The following is a 22,907-nucleotide window of genomic DNA, read 5'->3' as shown; positions in this document are numbered from 1 at the left end:
GTTGCGTGGGAAGCATCCTGTGACGTTAACTGATGAATATTCATGAGCCTGGCCTTCGTCGTAGTATGATTGGCTGTTCCATTTTCCGTTCATTTTAATCGTGTGGCAGCGCGCCCGACATAATTGAGCGTTGAGCAGGGCAACTGTCAAATAATATTACTCGGGATTATATCCACTGAACGCGCAACCACATTAGTCAAAATGAGCTATTAAAGCCGTCAACCCCCAGGTATGTAGCCCCATGCGTTTTAAAATAAACATTACGAATAATATTGCTGATAGTGTAAAGCGAAAGTAAATGTTTGAATGTTTCATACATGGCTAAATGAGTTGTTGGCTGCGTTTACACGATAACCATGCCGTAGTCTGACTCAGACTCGTGAATGTACTCGCTTTATGAGGGCATGTGATATACCAAATGCTTTACTTCAGTTTATATTCATAGTGTCATGTTCTTGCACTGGGGATTCCCCATATGTTTTGCACTCTCTCACACACAGGAACAGATCGTATTGTGCGTGCTCGTTGCTCGTTGTAAACCCAGATTAATTTGTAATTTCTGAAACCATAATTCCCCGCTTTGAAAATAATGAACGCTCAAAAAAAACTTGGTCACAATAACGCATCCTTTGAAGAAGTGAACACTGCATTTATATATATATTTTATCAGTTCTCTTATGGTTTGACGTGGGGGTGATGTGAATAGTAAGATATTAGTAAATAGCGAAAAGTTCGAAGTTCGGATATTTGACCCCTACACTGAAGTTGCAACCTGAGAAAAGTAAAAGTCAAATTAAACGGTCAATCCTGTTACCTACCTCTGTACAGGGTTGGGAAGGTTACTTTTAACTTTTATTTCACTACAGATTACAAAATACATGCTTTATTTGTAATGTAGTAATTTTTAATGTATTTCGTTAGATTACACAAGTTTTGTAACTAAAAGGTGCAGTGTGTAATATTTATGAGGATCTATCGACAGAAATGTAATATAATATACATAACTATGTTTAGCCTACAGTGGTGTATAAAGACCTTACGTAATTAACCGGTATTGTTTTTATTAGGGCTGTCAAAAATAACGTGTTAATAAGGCGTTAACGCTAATTCATTTTAATGGCACTCATTTTATCAACGCGCGATTAATGCAGTGCACATTTTCTGTTTGATCCATGGCCTAGCCCGTTGTTGGAGAAATCGAAAGAAGCTATAGATGTAAAGGATGCAGCAGCAAACAGAAATGGGGAAAGAAAAGGGCTAACATTAACATTACTATTCTGAAACAAGTGATGCTATAGCCTACATAAGCTACCATTTTTTTCTGTTTAACTTTTATTAGACTCCAGGTCGAAATAAAAGAAAAGGGCGTTTTTACACGATAGTTCTCGGTTTCCCCCGCAGCGCTAGCCAACTTGATTCTATTGAACCCTGGTGCATTTGCATGTGTCTTACATAATCACAAACATCCACAGGGCATGATAGAAAACATCATATCCGAGGTAAATCATTAACACCATCACCACTTATGTGTTTTATTAAACTATACATTACAATCGGCTAAAACAAATCGCGGCACAGTTCGAGTGCAACCGAACTCAGAGCACCTCCAGGTAGTCTCTGGTGCGCTCCCAGATCCGCATGACAGCTTTCACATTTCCAATTTTTCATAGGAACTGTGCGCCGTTCTTAAAGGTCCCGTTTTTCGTGTTTTTTTGAAGCTTTGATTGTGTTTACAGTGTGCAATATAACATGTGTTCATGTTTCGCGTGTAAAAAAACACAGTATTTTTCACACAATTTACTTATCTGTATACTGCTGTTTTCACTGTCCTCAAAACGGCTTGAAAGATTTCCCTGTTCTATGAAGTCCCTCCTTCAGAAATACGTAACGAGTTCTGATTGTGCCAGCGGTTCCCCGTGTTGTGATTCGACAGCAGCTTAGGGCACGCAGAGCGCACGTTACCGGAAAGGTCACGCCTCTTACCATAACGGGGATGCATGCGCTCAATGATCTCTAAGTACAGCGTCCCTGGGAAAGCCAAACAAAGGTGACTTGACTCCGGGATGAAAATAACAGCGTCTCGACGACATGGCAACAAACAAACTATACGAACGCAACACTTCCTATTCTCCACGCGGGAGCAACAAGACCACGCCCCCTTTTTCGCGTGTTCTTGTGGGCGGTTAGTCGACATACTGCTCTACTGACGTAATTAAAGCAGGAAATACCAGGATGTAGTCCTAACCAGCCGTTCGCTGTAGGCTTTGAAAGGGAACTTCTGTTAAATAAAATATCTCGCTTGGCATTGAACTTTGAGCTTTATAATTTTACAGGTATTATAAATGCTCTAACAGCAACATTACACACTAACTAAAGTTTGAAAAATGGGATCACGAAGAACAGGACCTTTAACTAAACTGCCAGTGTAAAAACGCCCTTTATTTATATTCTTAAAATGAGAGAAATCACTGCTTATTCCGAATTTTTAAGCTTAGGCTTAAGAGACATGAACAAGTTCTTTGAAAAACATCTATGACCTTTGATACATGTCTAGTCTTCATGCTCTGAGTATGGTTTCACTAATAATAAACATACATTTGCATAAAGCATGCCTATTTCTCCATAACAATGTTGATTAGAGTATTAAAAACTTAAATGTGCTCAAAAATATATGTGCTCATTAATGTATATTTACTTCTTTCAAGTAATAAAGTATTCTCGTAAGTTTATAATATGCCATTTAAAATACATACGGGTAAGGGGTTCGAATGCGGGTCGCCATGTTGCCCCTCCATCTTGAAAGTACATTAGCCAAAGAGGGACATACCTGTAAATTCAAGCTTCGCCTTTCGCGTTTTAACACTCGATGGCACCGTGTCGAATGTGGACGAGGTCGAGCTGGAAGCCATGTTAATCTTGGACTAAATCGGCTACCGTAGGAGTTAAAACGAAATCGGAATTGAGATGAACAGAAACTAATATTCACTGAATAGTCATATACCTTTTCACCGCTAGATGGGGGGAGATATCACACAGTGTAGCTTTAAGGTACATTTAGAACGGATAAAATGTTTAAGTTGCGATTAATCACGAGTTAACTCATGACAATCATGCGATTCATTGCGATTAAATATTTTAATTGATTGACAGCCCTAGTTTTTATTACCTTAGAATGAGCCATTTCTATCTACCACGGGTCCCCTTACAGTGAAGTCGCCATTTTGCGCCGCCATGTTTCTACAGTTGCCCTAAATGGACAAACTGCTCTACAGAGCACTAGCTAAATGCTCAGACGACGACATCTTTGTCCTGTCAGCCCCCGTAGCTTCTCTAAGTGCTCTGAAAGGGAGGGGTGGGCGGTAGGTGGTTGCAATTCACAACCTCACCACTAGATGTAGCTAAAATATACACACTGCACCTTTAATCTAAATACTTTAGAATACTGTGGAATACTAATAAGCTATGTATTAGAAAGGGACCATCAAACATAGGACTTGGTTTTCCTCTGCATATTATTTTAAACAACATCAGTTTTCCTACAATATTTCTTGAAGCAAAAAAATCTTAGAAAAAAGAAAAAATGCTCAAGAAGGCAACACGATGCATTAAGATCTGGGCTTGGAATTGGATGTACAGGGTAAATTGTACTAATTTTGTCTTCTGGGAAGGATGTTATTAGCTTCTGAAGGGCAGTACTAAATAAGTCAATATGATCTTATGATAAACAAAATAAGAAATATTTACACATCCTGTTCAAAAGTTTTCACCCCCCTTTTTTTGCTCTTAATGCATTGTTTCATGGAAACTTGTTTCCGCCACTAAATATAAAAATAAAAAAGGTACTTGTAACTTAACTTCAAATTTGGAACACAACTTGGTTAGACATATGGCTTTGCTTTACTAATTTTAGACTAAAAACTATTTTGTAAAATATGTATTTTGTATAAAATTAAATATATTTAGTACAGTACATTCGATTTAAATTAAACTTCCATACCTTTTTCATACATACATTTTTTCAAGTATATTAAATATTCCAAAGCTTTCTTGAATTATACACAATTAAAGTTTGGACAGTCTATTCTCAAAAAGGGGGGTGACAGTTAAGGGATTAAAAACATTTAATTTTGGATTGCGTAGTGCACATTCACTGACACATGATTTATTTGATCTAAAATCTAATTGTCAGACACATCCATCTTTTAATTATAAATTAATTGCTTACGTAAATGGGAAGACAGTTAACAGGATGGAAATAAAAAGTTAAAACAGATTGCTCAGCGAGGGATTGATAGTGACAATTTTTGTCTTTTTATCAAACGAGAATGTTTGTGACTGTGACAAACTATTATAACAAAACCTCATAAAAATAATCAAATCCATTGCTGTAAGAGCTAAACAGGAAAAGGAACCAGCTTTAGTTCAAGTGATGTTGCAAAAGACTAGCAGGATGGAAAGTGAGATCGAGGACGAGTAAGAAGTTTCTAAACTGATTGCAATTAATTAGCAATTAAAACAAGTCCAAGAAAACATGTTTGGTTTGAATTGTTTTGATTAGAGAAAGGGAACAATGAAGAAATACATTTTGTTAAATAAGTTTTTCATTTTACAAGTCTTAGATTAGAACATCCCTTGTTAACTTAATTGTGACATTTCTGTCATTTTAGTGCTAATAACTGTTTATTTTCAAGTAAATTTTCAAATAAAACAATTATTGTAATATAGTATTAATTTATTATTATATAAAATAATATTATAACCACCGTATTGACAGAAATCTTTAAAAACAAAATAGTATTAATTTATGATTATATTAAATATTATAACCATCGCATTGACAACTTTTTTTCGGACTTTCTGGTACCAAGTTAGATTTGTATCCTTGTAATAGCGAGAAATGTTTTAAATTGTGAATGTGAAAATATATTTAAACCATGTCTGAATACTCGATTCTGATTGGCTGGAATGTGTGCAATAAAAGTGTTTAATGCACAGGTAGTTCCAAGTCAGTTTAATCACTGTTCTATATTTATCCGCTGTTTTCATTGAAGTACACACACACACACACACGCACACGCACACACACACACACACACACACACACACACACACACACACACACACACACACACACACACACACACACACACACACACACACACACACACACAGTTGTGGTCAGAATTTTTGGCCCCCTTGGTAAATATTATCAAAGATGGCTGTAATAATAAATCCTTTTGATTTTTCATTAAAAAAAATCATAACATTCTGAGTGAGATGGTGGTCCAGTGGGTTAAACCATGGAACTGATATGCAGAAGGTTCAATCCCAGCGGTCACCACCAGTGTGTCTTTGAGCAAGGCACTTTACTCCATGTTGCTCCAGGGAGATTGTCCCTGTAATAAGAGCCAAATGCATAAATGTAAATGTAAATGTAAAATTCTAACCTTTCATTGAAGTAAAATAATTGAAAGTGAGGGGAAATCACATTATGAAATAAATGCTTTTCTCCAAAACATGTTGGACATAATTATTGGCATCCCTAGTTTTTGTATGAGTAAAATATCTCTGAAGTATATTCCCATTAATTTTAAGTTTTAGCACACCAGGATGAATAGGAACATAAAAATGTCTAGCTATGACGTCTTGTTCCACAGGAGTATAAATATGAGGAAACATAAAGGCTGAATTCGCTAAATCATCACAATGAGTAAAACCATAGAATATAGTTTTGATGTGCAGCAAAAGATTGTTGAGCTTCCCATTTCCACCATCAGGGCAATAATTAAGAAGTTCCACTCAACTAAATATGTTACAAATCTGCCTGGAAGATCGCCTTAATGCACGGAGAGGAGGAGAGTTTGAGTGGACAAAGACTCTCTTAGATCACAGAGATTAGTTGAGTCTTGGGGTCAGAAAGACAAAAAAACATTATCAAACAACCCCTACATCATCACATGTTGTTTGGGAGGGTTTCAAGAAAAATCCTCTTCGCTCATCCAGAAACAAACTCCAGCATATTCAGTTCAGACACCACTGGAACTTCAGACGGGACCTGGTTCTGTGTTCATCAGATAACACAAAAATATAGTTTTTTGGCAGCAAACACACCAGATGGGTTTGGGTCACACCGGGATAAAAAGTACCCATGCCCACGGTTAAAAATACAGCTGGATCTTTAATGTTGTGGGCCTATTTTTTTGCTGGAGGTCCTGGACATCTTGTTCAGACACATGGTATCATGGATTCTAGCAAATACCAACAGATAAAAAATCAAAACCTTACGGCTCTGCTAGAAATCTTATAATGGAACGTGGTGGATCTTTCATCAGGACAACAATCCAAAACAAACATCAAAATCAACACAACAATGTGTCTGAGCACAAAATGAAGCTTCTGCCATGGCTGTCCCAGTCCCCTGACCTGAACCCTATAGAGAATGAGTGATGAACTGAAGAGAAGAGCTGGGAATCCGAAGGATCTGGAGAGATTCTGTATGGAGGAATGAATCAAGCGCCAGCGTTAGTTCTGGCAGGCCACGTAGTCAAGCTCCGCTATCAGCTGATTGGGAAATTCTAACTCCGCCCCTCTTTCAGCTGATCCGATTCAGCTGATCCTATGCTCTCAATTGGCTTCTCTCAAACAGGGCGCCTTACTTAAGCATAGCTTCACTTCAATCTGCCTGCTTGGACGCTTCTGCTGCATGCTGCTTTGCAACCCACCTCCTCCCCAGCTCCTCCTTAAATTGCTTATCTTAATCATGTCATTCTATTGTCATTGATGCATGCTCTGTTCTAAATGGGGGATTTGCTCTGCCCTCCCAGTTAAATGGGAGGTCGTCCCCAGAATCTGCTGCTGTTCCCTGTCTTGGCTTTTCATGGAGCTCATGAAAGGATGGGGAATTTAGATCAGAGCCATACCGCCAAATCTAAATCTTAGCAAAATATGCAATTAAAACATTTTACTAAATGTTTGTCTATTGTGTTTTTTGACTTTAGTGGACCTGACAGAATCTCTGATCTCCAAACTCATCAGGCATTATAGAAGAAGACTCAGAGCTGTTATCTTGGCTCAAGGAGGTTGCAAAAGTATTTAATAAAAGGGTGCCAATAATTATGTCCAATGTGTTTTGGAGAAAAACCTTTATTTCATAAAGAGATTTTCCCCACATTTTCAATTTTTTACTTCAATGAAAGGTTAGATTTTTTTGATTTTTTTGGAATAAAAGATCAAAAAGATTAACAATACAGATTTATTTTTACAGGCTTCCTTGTTCATATTTACCAAGGGGGCCAATAATTCTGACCACAACTGTACCCGCTCACAGAGAATGGAGATCGTGCTGTGCACGTAGAAACGTTCAGGTGCACAGAAACTTGTCAATGCTGCCCCCTGCACCGCGAATTTTATTAATAAAATAGATTTGCTACTGAATCGCTACAATATATTTCTATGCAACAAAGGAGTTACTGAGCTGGTTTTGAAGTAATTAAACTCACAGCTTTGTTGTTAATAGAGAGAGACGCTGAACAGACGCAGGTATGAATCTCTCTCTCTCTCTCTATTCAATTCAAATAAGCTTCAAATGACCTGTACAGTATTACCAAAGCACTGGCCATTACATGAGCAATGAAGAAGATAGTGATTATATAATGCATAAACAAAATAATAATAAATCAATCAATCAATAAATATAAATATGAATACCTTTTTTATAGACAAGAAAATTATTGACAATGTTAAACAAACTGTACATACATTCAGACATCGTCCGCTCTTTGCCTCCACATCGTGCATTAAAATGCTCAGCTAGCTATATGGATTATTCCTTACATATATTACTTTGATATAAAGATCAGCTTCAGAGATGCTAAAAACAAAAGATACATAAAACAGAATTTAACAATGCTGTTTTCTTATAAATTATTTACATATCTTCTGCTGTGTCAAACTATCTACTTTTACCTTTTGGTAATGTTACCAGGTTTCCATGGCCACAGAGGAGAACAAGCTTCCTGGGTTCTCGCGACAGAACTCTGAGCCCATGAGGTCATGGGAGCTGGAATCTGTTCTGACCAATCGTACTCTGCGCTTTGTGTTGAGGTTGGAGCAACAGTTTGTTTGCCCGTCCTGTGGTGGGATCGTCCTGAACCCTCACCAGACCGGCTGTGGGCACATTTTCTGTGCTCAGTGTGTTAAGGCGTACATGTAAGAAAAAATCATTAGTCAAATTAATTAAACAATATCAGCAACATGACTTTCAGCATCTAAAATGATTTGTCAATGTGTAAACTTTCTTCTTTTCAGTGAAAATGGGGGAAGTTCGAAATGTCCTTTAGACAAAAGTCCTATCAGACCTGAGGAGGTGAGATTATATAACATTTTTAAATATGTATTTATCTGCAGTTATCACGAGTGTAGCTTAATTTTCCATTATATTCTACTCAATAGCAATTCCATTGCTTGCAGGTTTTTCAAGACAACTGCTGTAAAAGGGAACTGCTGAACTTAGAGGTCTACTGCACTAACGCCCCAGACTGTAAGCACAGGGCTACTTTATGTAACCTGCAGGTAAAGGGCGTAATATGCTGTAAATTGATGATTGAAAACTATCCTAGCAGTCTGTTTCAGAGCTGAGTAATATCAGTACTACCTTTCTTTCTCAGGATCATCTGAAAGCTTGCCAGTATGAGTGTATTAGATGTTCCAACTCAGGGTGCAACGACACTGTGTTACGCAAAAACCTAATGGACCATCAGAGGAATGTCTGTTCCTTCCGCCTGGAATCCTGCCAGCACTGCAGGCAGTCTTTTCCCGTGTCTCAACTGCTGGTAAAAAAGGTTTCCGTGTCTAAGTAGTGGATACAGTCATCTTTGGTGTGTTTGTTTCTAATCTTGCCTCTAAACTATGCCAGGCCCATCAGAAGACTTCATGTCCAGAAGTTGAAGTCCCCTGTTCCAACAAGTGTCTGCAGATGATCAAAAGACACAAGGTGTGATACACAGTCAGATACTTAACTCCAGGAGAGCTCCACTCTTAGAAAGCTGTTATAATTGTAGTTAATGTGCACCTAGTGCCCATTTTTCTTGTCTTTTAGCAAATATTTTTTTATTACTCTTTTTTTAGATTAATACTGAGCCTCTAAGGGAACACAGTGATCTCATATTTTTTCCATCAACATGTCCCCTTAGGGGCTCAGTGGCTTTTAAAAGGTAGAAAACATATATTTCGCTTGCAAAAGTATTGCATTTTTTCCAAAAAAAAAACCCCAAAACGGTGTGTTCTCTCTTGTTCTTTCATAAATGTTTTGCTAGTAAATGCAAAGTTTCTCGGGGGAACTAAAAGGTTTTACATTCTAACAAATAGTTTCTTGGAGGAATGCGAACGTTTTGCAAGTAAATGTAAAAGCATTCAAATAAAATAACCTACAGTTTTATTTTATTTCAATGCTTTTTTGTACTCTTGCAAAACTATCACATTTCCCCCAAGAACCTTTGCTCGCCAAACCATTGCATTCCCCCAAGAACCTTTGCATTCACTCACCAAACCATTGTGTTCCCCCGATAACCTTTGCGTTCATTCACCAAACCATGGTGTTTCCCCAAGAACCTTTGCATATGTTTGCCAAACCATTGCGTTCCCCCGAGAAGCTTTGCATTCGCTCGCCAAACCTCTGTGTTCCCAGAGAACCTTTGCATTCACTCGCCAAATCATTGCGTTCCCCTGAGAACCTTTGCATTCACTTGCCAGACCATTGTGTTCCCCCGAGAACCTTTGTATTCGCTCACCAAACCATTGTGTTCCCTCGAAAACTTTTGCGTTCGCTCGCCAAACCTTTGCATTCGCTTACCAAACCATTGCATTCCCCGAAGGACCTTTGCGCTCACTCACCAAACCATTGTGTTCCCCCGAGATCCTTTCCATTCACTCACCAAATCATTGCGTTCCCCTTAAAACCTTTGCGTTGGTTCACCAAACCATTGTGTTCCCCCAAGAACCTTTACATTCATTTGCCAAACCATGGCGTTCCCCCGAGAACCTTTACATTCGTTCGCCAAACCATTGCGTTCCCCTCAGAAGCTTTGCATTCGCTCGCCAAACCTCTGTGTTTCCCCGAGAACCTTTGCATTCACTTGCCAAACCTTTGTGTTCCCAAGAGAACCTTTGTATTTGCTCACCAAATCATTGTGTTCCCTCGAGAACTTTTGCGTTCGCTCGCCAAACCTTTGCATTCGCTTACCAAACCATTGCATTCCCCCAAGTACCTTTGCGTTCACTTACCAAAACCATTGTGTTCCCCTGAGATCCTTTCCATTCACTCACCAAATCATTGCGTTCCCCTTAGAACCTTTGCGTTGGTTCACCAAACCATTGTGTTCCCCCAAGAACCTTTACGTTCATTCGCCAAACCATGGCGTTCCCCCGAGAAGCTTTGCATTGACTCACCAAATCATTGCGTTCCCCTTAGAACCTTTGCGTTGGTTCACCAAACCATTGTGTTCCCCCAAGAACCTTTACGTTCATTCGCCAAACCATGGCGTTCCCCCGAGAAGCTTTGCATTCGCTCGCCAAACCTCTGTGTTCCCAGAGAACCTTTGCATTCACTTGCCAAACCATTGTGTTCCCCCGAGAACCTTTGTATTCGCTCACCAAACCATTGTGTTCCCTCAAGAACTTTTGCGTTCGCTCGCCAAACTATTGCATTCCCCCAAGAACCTTTGCGTTCACTCACCAAACCATTGTGTTCCCCCGAGATCCTTTGCATTCACTCACCAAATCATTGTGTTCCCCCGAGATCCTTTGCATTCACTCACCAAATCATTGTGTTCCCCCGAGATCCTTTGCGTTGGTTCACCAAACCATTGCGTTCCCCCGAGAACCTTTGTATTCGCTCGCCAAACCTTTGCATTCCCCCGAGAACCTTTGCATTCACTCATCAAAATCATTGCGTTCCCCAGAGAACCTTTGCATTCACTCGTCAAACCATTGCATTTGGTTACCAAACCATTGCGTTCCCCTGAGAAACTTTGCATTCGCTCACCAAACCATTGCGTTCCCTTCGAGAACTTTTGCGTTCGCTCGCTTACCAAATCATTGCATTCTCCTAAGAACCTTTGCATTCGCTCACCAAATCATTGTGTTCCCCCGAGAACCTTTGTGTTCGCTTACCAAACCATTGTGTTCCCCAAAGAACCTTTGCATTCACTCACCAAACCATTGCGTTCCCCAAAAAACGCATATTTTTTCATCACCATTTCATCACCATCATTTTCATTTAGGGGCTCTGTAAAAATCTGATTATCAAACTAAAGATATTTTAATTTGCTCATTGCTGCTTTTTGATCCCATTGCAGCTGCAAGCACATGCTGATGAGTGTCCTGAAGTGGAGACAGACTGCATTTATAAAAACTATGGCTGCACAGTTAGAGTAAGAAAACATTCAAATTCAACACTGAACCAAGTGAAAGTGTCTTTTTATCAGTCCTATTTAACTGGGCTTCTCAAAAGCATGTTGAGCCAAGTTGATTGCAGAGACCATTGGTGGCAATGGTTCTACGATCTACTTTGGCTTACAATGCTTCTGGGAAATACAGTCCTGGATGTTAAATGCATAGCCTTTAGAGATCTTAGCCTATGAACTCTGTCTTTCCTCCAGGATAAAAGAGGGAAAGTGCAAGTTCATGAAAACACAGAGTTCAGTTCCCATGCTCGGCTTGTCCTGGAAAGTAACACCAAACTTGAGAAACAGGTATGATGCAAAATACAATACCAGAGTACAAAAACAATACATCTAAGTACATCCCATCAAATGTTATTATAAAAATAAAAAAAATCAGGGATGCTAAATAGTGAATACATACTAAATAAAATGAGTTAATGAAAATGTGTTTCCTTTATAATTTCATTACTTAAGAGATGCTGAAAAACATTGAGAATGCAGAGAATGACTTCATGTTTATCTCTTGTAGCTTATTGCTTAATTACAAATGTTCAATATTAAAATGGTTCTGGTTGTAGGTGGAACAGTTGCAGCAGGATATGATAGTCCAACAGGGGGCGCTGAAGGACAAAAGTCTTGTGGTCAGCAGTCTGGACAGGGATGTGACCTTTTGTGATAGCACACTTACTACCTTACAGGTAAAGAAGCCCTGTGTTCAGTCAGGCTACTAAGTACAAAACAGCTGATTGTCCTGTAATTTTAAAATCCATAAAATTCAATGGCATGTTAAAGGAACAGTTCTCCAACCCCGCCCCCCAAGTTGACCTGTTTCTGAACAATAATTTTGTGTAAAAGTGTACATTTCTATTTTTATTTATTTACGATTCTTATTTAGAGAATCAAGTAATCACCATTCATTATACATTAATTCATTATTGCAAGTATTTACTGTATGTAGTCATAGTGATGATTAAAAGCTTGACTAGTATTTAAATTCACATGCATACTTATGAAGGAAGCTATTTTGGTATATGTTCAGAGTTTGCTGTATGATTTGTGTTTATGTGTCAGAGGTCTGTAGAGGAGCAGAGAGAGCGGATCTGCAGTGTGCAGCGTGAACTGCGGGATTTGCGGGGGGTTCTGGGGTCTGAATTGAGCGAGGAGCTCCCGAGCCTTCGGGCATCACTGGACTCTCTCAGACAGCAGGTGGCCGTCACAGAAAGCCTCAGGGAGCATCTGGGTAAGTCAAGTCTGATTGGCCACAAGAATGTTGTTCTGAATGTTGTTGAGCCATTGAATAAAATGGGTGAAACTCGAAACACACTCTTCTATGTTTGTGAATGCACAAGTTCAGTTTCACATTGTTGTGTTCAAAACGCATGATCTTCATGGTGGGTTAAAGAGATGGGACTTGACTAAGAGACTGTGTCTGGCTCCAAGGCTGTTTCAAAGGTTGGGTACTTGAACAGGAAAAAGGATCTACCTCAGGGAGAAAAGGATCTGCCACTGTTGATTTTGATATTCTTGGTATTATCAACTGGCCAGAATTCTGAGACAGCAATAAACAAGCTGAGCTGGGAAGCCATTCTGCATGGAGTTTGCATTTCTCCCTGTGTGTTTCCTCCAGTTTCCCTCACAATCCCAAGACATGCTGGACAGGTGAATTGTAGACTCTAAATTGCCCATAGGGGTGAATAACCCCTGTAATGCTGTTGCATTATTTTCCTGTTTAACACTGTGAAGCTGCTTTGAAACAATCTGCATTGTAAAAGCGCTATATAAATAAAGTTGACTTGACTTGACATGCTAGAACAGGCTCCAACAACTCCATGACTCTACATATAGGCCAAGCAATTTGGAAAATGGATGGGTGTATAAATACGTGTTGCGTTTTCAGCCTTGTTGCAAGGGGAGATATAGTGGACATTAAAGTAAACCAGGTGTGGCCAACCCTACTCCCAGAGAGCTACCTTTTCCTGCAGACCTTAGTTCAAACTCACCTGGCTTTTGTTTTCAAGTAATACTGAACACTTGTTTGATTAGGGTTGGAGATAAATTCTGCAGGTTGGAAGCACAAATTATCCTCTATAGCCAGTTTTACCTTTAGGCCTAAGGTAAGCTCATGTAGATTTTACTGGTTTAGACATTTGAAGGGTACTATGTTTGCCCTTTTGAGGTTTGTTGTTGTCACAGTAATGCAAGAACTTTTACAGGTGTCCAATTCTGTTCCTTGAGTTCTCCTTACTGCAAAGTTTAGCTCCAACCCTAATTAAACCAAGCTAATCAAGGAGTTCAAGAGTACTAGAAACTTCCTGGTACGTCTGTTGGAACAGGTTGGAGTTAAATTCTGCAAGAAAGTGGCCCTCCAGGACCAGGATTGGACACTCCTGGTTAAAGGTAAGTAGTTATTTAAAGCACAAAGTCAGTTTCCATACCATGATAGGTAATTGTGACCATGTCTGTCAAACACAAAAAAAGTACAGAAAGCACTATAAAAGTAGTCCAGAACTTGTAACTAAATTTTTTAAAGCTGTATGATAACTGTCAAAAATATTAGCCTGAAAATCTTCCCCTCAAAGCTCTGAAATCTTCTTCTTGCCTGTCTGATTCAAAATAGCATGTTGATGCATCAAGCCAGGTTTGATGTTGATGTCACTGATGTCATTTTGTCACAAGACCAGTCGAAGTGTTTGAATTCTAACATCCTTTATGGAGGACATCCATCTTGACATGACCTGTGGAAAAGAGAAGTGAGAACATTGTTAGAAATTTCTACTTTTGTGTTCAGTGAAAATAATAACATTTGGTGCGGCCCTGACACACCAAACCAACATCACAGATCTAGTGGTGTTGATAGCTGACTCATGTCACCTGCATCTGAACCAAAAGTTAGCGCTTGAACCCAGCAAAAAATAACATACAATATCCAACTAGCATGCATATTCTAAACCTGTGTAAGAGGAAATAACTCTCCAAATCAGGGAAACTGGAAGAGCTATGCTGCGTTCCAGTTAGTTTTTATTATGCCCTTCACTTGCTAACTTCCCTCCGTCTCGTTCACTCGGATGTGCGTCATTGCTTACATTGTATGAGTGCCCACTACTGGCATAACCTTTTTGCAATGGACTGAACTGGAACATCCTAAGCCCTTGATCACTTGGAATCCTCTATGGAGTTGATTTTTTTTTTTTTTTCCTTTACGAAATTGTTTAATGCAGCATTCTATATGTATATAGGTGTGTTTGGGTTGTTTTAAATGTTTTTAATAATAATTAAAATATCATAGAGTTATTTGTGGTGGGGTAAATTAAACGCGAAATGCGGTGACATCACATTTGTGTTGCATTGTGGTATATGAAGCTGCCTGAAGTGTACATATGAATATGTAATCGAGGGAGCGAGGGTCTGTCCATATAAACTTCCCTCGTCCACTTCACGAAGTGGAACGCACATCAAAATGGCGGTAAGGATTCCCCCGTGGGGAAGTGCTTAGGGAAGTTCACTAGTGAGTGTCTAAAAGTGGAGTGGAACGCAGCACTAGTAGGGTGATACCAGGGATGGTTGTAACACTTTTTGTTTGAGCATCAGTATCTCAGTGGTTGTTTGTTCTAGATGTCTCACATTTTGCTACATGCTAGTCACATTTGTCTGCTACAAAGATAACTCACTTGGACATGTACTACACAATCACAGATTATGTAGTTAATGTAATGCAAATATAAAGAGTTCCGTTGTTAAAATCTACCCCACTACTGGGGTGAGTTGTAACACTAGCTGGGGATAGATAACACAGAGAGGTCATTTGCTGAAATAACACCCACACTATCCAATTTTTGCATAAACATAATTGAAGAACAACGAAAAAACAGTTTTGAACAACGTGAAATATTTAAACTTACAAAAAAATATATTGTATTTTTTAAATGTAGTGCAAAACTATTGCTGCGTGTTTGTGTGTGTGTAAGTGTACTGTATTCCTGTCACATACGGGTTCTAGCTATGTTTCCAAGATCCACCTATTTTTATGGGAATTTTGAAAGATTGCATAAAAAACGCTGGATAGAAACATCAAGATGTGCATACATTCAAATAATGTGCACAAAAAACTTGTCAGTTCAATAGATGCAGATAATTTTTATCCATGCGCATAAACCATGATGGAAACACATTTACTGAATAAATCCCTCGATTATGCAACAAAAATCTCACGTGACTTCGCCTCAACAGACGATGTAATTGATAACTGGACTCAATGGAATCATCATAGGGGTTGGTTTTAACATTTTTAATAAACTGTTACAACTATCCCCACCCCAAACAGCCATAACTTAGATAACTGTTTTAGCATGTGGGTTTGAAGTTAGCATAAATACAAAGCATCAAAATAAACTAGAGAAATAGCTACTTCAGGTCATGCAAGTTAAATAATTGTACCTACAATTCAATGATTGCTAGGCAAAATATAATCTTGATGAAAAATTTTACTTTCTTACCTGAAAATCAGTTTTTGGTCATAAAAACAACAAATTTGCTCAGTCTCATGCAATTTCTCCTGTGAGCTCAAAAAGAAGATGGGAGTGTATGATATTGATGACGTTACCACAGCTCTTTTCTGCACTGTCAAACTTAGTGTTACATCTAACCCCGTGTTACAACCCTTCCCAGATCCCCCCTATGGATATACAAACTATTTTCACACCAATCTCGCTCACCACAGACTGATTGGTTGAAAATAATCACAGATGATATGAAGATGAAAAATCTGTGTGCCCTCATGACAACATTTACTTTCTTTCGCAACTTAATCCACTGGCTGGCCGAACAGCTAATCAGAGTGATCTCAATCGGCCATTATCAGGTTTCCAACTAGGTCTGACAGTGCAGAACAAACCACAAAAACTAGACAGCCAGACGCTCAATGACAGCTGTCATATTCATACATACAATAATATTCAAATGCATCCTCTTTATAGAACTGTAACAGTAGCTCTGTATGTGTTTGTGTCCCTCAGGTGCGTTAGAGCAGACGTGTCAACGTCATACACGTTTGTTAGACATCCATGTGGAACAGCTGCAGTGTAATGAGCAGCGTTTCCGCCAACTTGAATCCACCTCCTATGATGGGAAGCTCATCTGGAAAGTGCGTGACTACTGGCACCGAAAAGAAGCCGGCACCCCCCTCAACTCAACTCCTTTTTACACCAGTCGTAGCGGCTACAAGCTTAGTCTGCGGACTTACCTTGGTGGGGACAACTCAGGGAGAGGCACCCACATGTCGCTCTATGTTACAATAATGCGCGGAGACTTCGACTCCCTCTTACCATGGCCGTTCCGACAGAAGGTAACTTTAACATTGCTGGATCAAAGTGGCTCTAGGAACCACTTGAGCTGCACTTTCACCCCTGATATCAGCAGCGATAGCTTTCGTCGGCCGACATCTGATGCTAATGTGGCCACAGGATTCCCATGCTTCATATCCCACAATGATTTGGATGTCCCTCGGAATGCCATTTATGTGAGAGACGACACACTGTTCATTAAAGTAAAGGTAGACACAACTGGATTAGAGGACTTGTAGCACTCCCAAAACAGTGTCCTGGAGTCTCTATAGCAGGGTTCCTCAAATCCTGCCCTGCAGAGTTTAGCTCAAACCCTGATCAACCTGTGTCTTTGATTAGAGTTGGAGCAGTGGCCCTCCAGGACCGGATTTGAGGAACCCTGCACTATATATTCAGATGAAGACATTTGTTGTAGTAACACTGGTTATGTTTACATGCACAGATTTGAATCAGTCTGAATCCGTTCAAATCAACTGAAGGTTGAATGTACTGCTCATATGTGCCATATTTATGAAAATATCAGTGTGCATGTGCATGGACAAAATTTTGCGCATGAGAAGAGTGTCAAGTGGTACTAAAAGGCCCAACTGGCACTGGTTATTCCCAGCCAAGATCCGTTTCTGCAGTGTGGGTCAGTTGGCGCTTGCTTAAGGGAGCTTGTCTTGTCATAGTGATTGGTGCAGATTGGATGACACACACCTGGCGAACTCAATAACGCGCTTTTAGAAAATAGATAGGTTGAATTTATTTTTTTACTTGCTTCCCCCCTTCTTTTGTGGCCAGAAGAAAGCAATGCTGTAAATTATTGTTTCTGACTTACCACTTACCACAAGTTAATAAAGAAAAGATGGATTCTTCAAACGTTATTTCTTGATGCCTGCTGGTTGCTTTATTTACAGCGTTTATTGTGGAAAAGGGACAGCAGGGGCCCGTTTCAGAAAGGAGGTTAAGTGAAAACTCTGAGTATGTTAACCCTGAAATGAGGGAAACTCTGGGTTTTCTGTTTCAGAATGGGAGGTATGTTAAACCCGAGAAAGCAGGGTAAGTCAACTCAGAGTTCTAGTTTATTGAAACGGGCCCCAGCTTTGTTTTTTTATTTTTTTATTTTGTTTTTAAAGTTAGTTTGTTTTCAAGTTAGTTTAGCTGACAATATTTATAGCTAGCTATCTGAATAGCTATCTGGACATCTGAGGACCACCCTGCCACAGCACACACTTCTTGTAGGGAAACTCCTGACAATAAAGCCTTAAAAGCAACCATACTTCTAGTAGAGTGTGCATGTACAGCCAAAAGTGAAGGCTGACCGGCCACCTCATAAGCAAGTGAAATGGCCTCGACCACCCACTTGCTCATTCTCTGCTTAGATGCCGGGCACCCCTCAACAATGGTCTCTTCCACAGCTGTTCAGTTTTCCTCCACAGGGCAGCTCTGTGGACATAAGCATCTAAATATTAGTAGGAACCTAAAGAATATATACCAGCCTTGGATGAAGGAAGGCCTTAACCATACCGGCGCAAATTCCAAGGATGAGGGTGCCACCGGAAGAACTTGACTATCTCCTATTCTCTTGAGAGACATAATAGCAAGCAAAAATAGAATTTATAGTGTGAGAAATTTCTCAGGAACTTCTTCAATAGGCTCGAAAGGAGCCTCTGAAAGACCCTGAAACACAATGGCCAAGTCTCAGGCCGGCACCCTAGTGCGAACTGCAGGTCTTAACCTCAAAGTACCACAAAGGAAACGGGTAATAAGCGGGTAAGCAGCGAAGGCCGCCACATACACCTTTACTGTATTGTGGAGGGGGCTAACCCTGCAGAGAATCTTTCCTGCAGGAAGTCCAGCACTGCACCCATCGGGCAGTTAAATGGGTCCCACTGGTGATTTCCGCATCATGAAGTGAAACGTTTCCACTTCAGGGTATAAAGTTTCCTCGTGGAGGGAGCTCTAGACTGTAGAATGGTCTCCAAAACCTCAGTTGAGAGACCAGTACTTATGAGCTGGGCGCCCTCAGAGGCCAAGCCCACAGTTTCCACACCGCTGGAAACAAGGATTGACCCTTTCACCTGAGAAAGCAGGTCTCTCCTGATTGGAATCTCCACCGGAGAGCCGCCAAGGAGACATACAATGTCCGAAAACCATATTCGGGCCGGCCAATACGGGGCTACTAACAACAGACAGGCCCCATCCTGGCGAACTCTCTCTAGGACTCCAGGAAGCAGAGCAATCGGGGGAATGCATACAGGGGCAGCCTTGGCCACTCCTGTACGATAGCGTCCAGTCCCAGAGGAGCTGGATGAGTTAGGGAGAACCACAGACAGCAGTAAGATGATTCTGATGATGCGAACAGATCTACCTCTGCTCTGCCAAAGTTCTCCCACAGGAGCTCCACCACCTGGCGAGCCAACTTGTATAGTGAGCACGATCTCAGACCCCCCTGATGGTTTATTTACGAGACCACCGATTATTGTCGTTTCGATCTAACATGTGATATAGCCCCTGAGGTCTGGAAGGAAGTGCTTCAGAGCCCGAAACACCGCCATCATCTCCAAGCAATTTATGTGCCAGGACAGATGATAGTCCTGCCACGACCTTGAGCCGAGCGACCACTCAACCTGTGAGTGATGTATCCGTCGTTAGCGTGACGCAACTACAAGGAGCTCCCAACACAGGCCCTTGGGACAGAAACCAAGTCTCCTTCCACATTACCGAGGTGCTAAGGCATCGTTGCGTGACCTTGATCATGCAAAAGGACACCACTGCAACAGTCTCATGTACGGCAGGCCACAAGGTATCACGTTGGACGCTGCTGCCATCAGACCTAACAGTCTCTGAAACTGTTTGACTGGTCTAGCTTCACCCCTTTCACTGCTGAGAGAATCGACACAATGCGAGGCGGAGATAGGCACACCTGCATAGTTATCGAATTACAAATCACACCCAGATAAGTGGTTCTCTGTGCTGGAGAAAGCACACTTTTCTTTGCGTTTAACCTCAGACCCAACTTCTTCATGTGTGTGAGAACAATATCTCGATGTTGAACCGCCATCTGTGCCGACTGCGCTTGGATCAGCCAGTTGTCAATATAGTTGAGAATTTCGTGAAAGTCCTGGGTGACAATGCTAGACCAAGCGGAAGGATTGATATTGGTACGCTTCTCCCCCGAAAGCGAACCTCAGGAACGTCCTGTGCTGCGGAAGGATGGATATATGGAATTATGCTTCTTTTAAATCTATCGTGACAAACCAGTCCTCGGATCTGATTTTTGACATGATCTGTTTGAGTGTAAGCATCTTGAACTTGAACTTGAGCTTTGCTACAGCACGATTGAGATGGCGCAGATCTCAAACTGGACGCAACCCTCCATCCTTCTTTGGCACGATGAAGTACCAGCTGTACCAGCTGGCTCCCTGCTGGGAAGAGGGACCCTTTCTATAGCCTCCTTTCGCAGAAGTGTCTGTACTTCTTGAGTCATAACCAGAGCCTGCTCCGGGCCCACCACTGTGGGCAGGACCCTGCTGAAACAGGGTGGTCGAGACCTGAACTGAATGGCATAACCCTTTTTTACTATTTGCAGGACCCAGCAAGATATATTTGGAAGATTCTCCCACTACTACTCCCACTCCAAAAATCTACTAGGGGTAACAGTCTCTCGAGACCCTCTGGTGTACTTCGATCAGCAATCGCAGTGCCCTGAAGCAGGGAGCTGGCAGGGAACAACTGGCTTGACTGCTCTAAAGCCCTCCTCAGAGAGTGTGATTACTTGCGAGGGCCCTCCACGCCCCGGCATTCTGGCGTGGTTGGTGGAACGACCCTTTGAGGGCACCGAACGGAGATGGGCACTGTATAATGAGGTGGACACCGCCTGCCTTCAGAGGGTAATACCCTCAAAATCCTGACAACCCAGGGCATCAGGATTACTTCGACACAGCCTTCTTAGAATAATGACGTCCTCAGATCTATCTTCATCTTTGAAGGCTGCGTCTGAGAGCGCCGTCCCGCCCCTGCTGTGGCTCTGCTTCTGTTGAGCCCTGTGTTAGGAGCTCGTACTCGGCTTCTGCTGCTCCTGCCCAGCACCAGCTGAGACCTGAAGTTTTCAGGGAAGGAACTGCTGGAGCACTGCCGATTGCTTTTTCGCCTCCTGAAACCTATCGGTGACAGTGCTGACAGCATTACCGAATAGGTCATCAGGAGAAAGCGGGCGTCCAGCAGAAAACTTTTATCTTTCTCTTTTATCTCAGTGAGATTCAACCATAAATGCCTCTCCGTGGCCACTAGGGCTGCCATAGAACGACCCACTGATCTGGCCATCTCCTACGGAGAGCTAAATCAGCTGAAGAGCGGAGCTCTTGAATAACATCAGCTCCCACTTCCTCATTCCCCCAGGTCTTTTAACAGGTCGGCCTGATATGCCAGCAATATTGACATACACTCACCTAAAGGATTATTAGGAACACCATACTAATACTGTGTTTGACCCCCTTTCGCCTTCAGAACTGCCTTAATTCTATGTGGCATTGATTCAACAAGGTGCTGAAAGCATTCTTTAGAAATGTTGGCCCATATTGAAAGGATAGCATCTTGCAGTTGGTGGAGATTTGTGGGATACACATCCAGGGCACGAAGCTCCCGTTCCACCACATCTCAAAGATGCTCTATTGGGTTGAGATCTGGTGACTGTGGGGGCCATTTTAGTACAGTGAACTCATTGTCATGTTCAAGAAACCAATTTGAAATGATTCGAGCTTTGTGACATGGGGAATTATCCTGCTGGAAGTAGCCATCAGAGGATGGGTACATGGTGGTCATAAAGGGATGGACATGGTCAGAAACAATGTTCAGGTAGGCCGTGACATTTAAACAATGCCCAATTGGCACTAAGGGGCCTAAAGTGTGCCAAGAAAACATCCCCCACACCATTACACCACCACCACCAGCCTGCACAGTGGTAACAAGGCATGATGGATCCATGTTCTCATTCTGTTTACGCCAAATTCTGACTCTACCATCTGAATGTCTCGAGAAATCGAGACTCATCAGACCAGGCAACATTTTTCCAGTCTTCAACTGTCCAATTTTGGTGAGCTTGTGCAAATTGTAGCCTCTTTTTCCTATTTGTAGTGGAGATGAGTGGTACCCGGTGGGGTCTTCTGCTGTTGTAGCCCATCCGCCTCAAGGTTGTGCGTGTTGTGGCTTCACAAATGCTTTGCTGCATACCTCGGTTGTAACGAGTGGTTATTTCAGTCAAAGTTGCTCTTCTATCAGCTTGAATCAGTCAGCCCATTCTCCTCTGACCTCTAGCATCAACAAGGCATTTTCGCCCACAGGACTGCCGCATACTGGATGTTTTTCCCTTTTCACACCAATCTTTGTTAACCCTAGAAATGGTTGTGCGTGAAAATCCCAGTAACTGAGCAGATTGTGAAATACTCAGACCGGCCCGTCTGGCACCAACAACCATGCCACGCTCAAAATTGCTTAAATCACCTTTCTTTCCCATTCTGACATTCAGCTTGGAGTTCAAGAGATTGTCTTGACCAGGACCACACCCCTAAATGCATTGAAGCAACTGCCATGTGATTGGTTGATTAGATAATTGCATTAATGAGAAATTGAACAGGTGTTCCTAATAATCCTTTAGGTGAGTGTATATATGGCATAGGCATGCTGCAGCCTGACCTGCACCCGAGTACGCTTTGCCCACCAAAGCAGATGTAGATCTAAGTGGCTTGGTGGGCAATGCCAGGGCTTTTAGGGATGATGCCGATTCAGGAGAGAGATGGCTCGCGAGCGTCTCCTCCACCCTCGGCATCGCCCCATATCCATGCTTTTTCAGCCCTACAATACTGCTGTATGTTGATGTTTGTGGACAGAAAATTAGAGGTCGGGAAACAACAGTATGCCCCAACGTGGAGGCTGAGCGGGCAGGAAGCGTTCATCTAATTTACTCTTTAATTGAGAACGCTCCTGTCTCTCTGCTTGCCAATCTAAGCTCACCTTGGCCACAGCATGACTCAAAACATAAGCTAGCAGGAGAGTGAAGTGGCACATCTTCAAAATCTCCTGTAATGATAGTAACAACATCCAGATCCTCAGAACTGGATGACTGCTGCACTGGTGCCTCAACCAG

The 22,907-nt window shown here is 41.4% G+C and overlaps 1 protein-coding gene across 2 annotated transcripts; it reads left to right on the top strand.

Annotated features, from left to right (window-relative positions):
* The first annotated feature begins 87 nt into the window (after window positions 1–87).
* Window positions 88–17,645, top strand: traf5 (Tnf receptor-associated factor 5). Of its 2 annotated transcripts, XM_079808344.1 has the most exons (12): window positions 88–229; window positions 7,985–8,208; window positions 8,308–8,365; window positions 8,470–8,571; window positions 8,667–8,831; window positions 8,915–8,992; window positions 11,355–11,429; window positions 11,658–11,750; window positions 12,020–12,139; window positions 12,513–12,681; window positions 16,454–17,015; window positions 17,155–17,645. In XM_079808344.1, exons 2-12 carry the CDS (start codon window positions 7,991–7,993, stop codon window positions 17,255–17,257), a joined length of 1,743 nt encoding a protein of 580 aa, XP_079664470.1. In that variant the 5' UTR covers window positions 88–229; window positions 7,985–7,990; the 3' UTR covers window positions 17,258–17,645. The 2 variants fall into 2 exon arrangements, with proteins under 2 accessions (XP_079664470.1, XP_079664471.1); XM_079808345.1 differs by lacking the exon at window positions 17,155–17,645 and having other exon boundaries at window positions 113–229; window positions 16,454–17,139.
* The last annotated feature ends 5,262 nt before the right edge of the window (window positions 17,646–22,907 follow it).

This window comes from Gobio gobio (assembly GCF_949357685.1).
Source record: "Gobio gobio genome assembly, chromosome: 24".
Classification (NCBI taxonomy): Eukaryota; Metazoa; Chordata; class Actinopteri; order Cypriniformes; family Gobionidae; genus Gobio; species Gobio gobio.
Note: the sequence above shows the minus strand (reverse complement) of the source record. Positions and strands in the feature narration are given on the sequence as shown.

Excerpts from the sequence above, each read along its gene's own strand:
- traf5 (XM_079808344.1), top strand. The coding sequence starts at position 7,991 with ATGGCCACAGAGGAGAACAAGCTTCCTGGGTTCTCGCGACAGAACTCT. Across the intron at positions 8,993-11,354 it reads AGATGATCAAAAGACACAAG|CTGCAAGCACATGCTGATGA; the intron begins GTGTGATACACA and ends ATCCCATTGCAG. Across the intron at positions 11,430-11,657 it reads ACTATGGCTGCACAGTTAGA|GATAAAAGAGGGAAAGTGCA; the intron begins GTAAGAAAACAT and ends TCTTTCCTCCAG.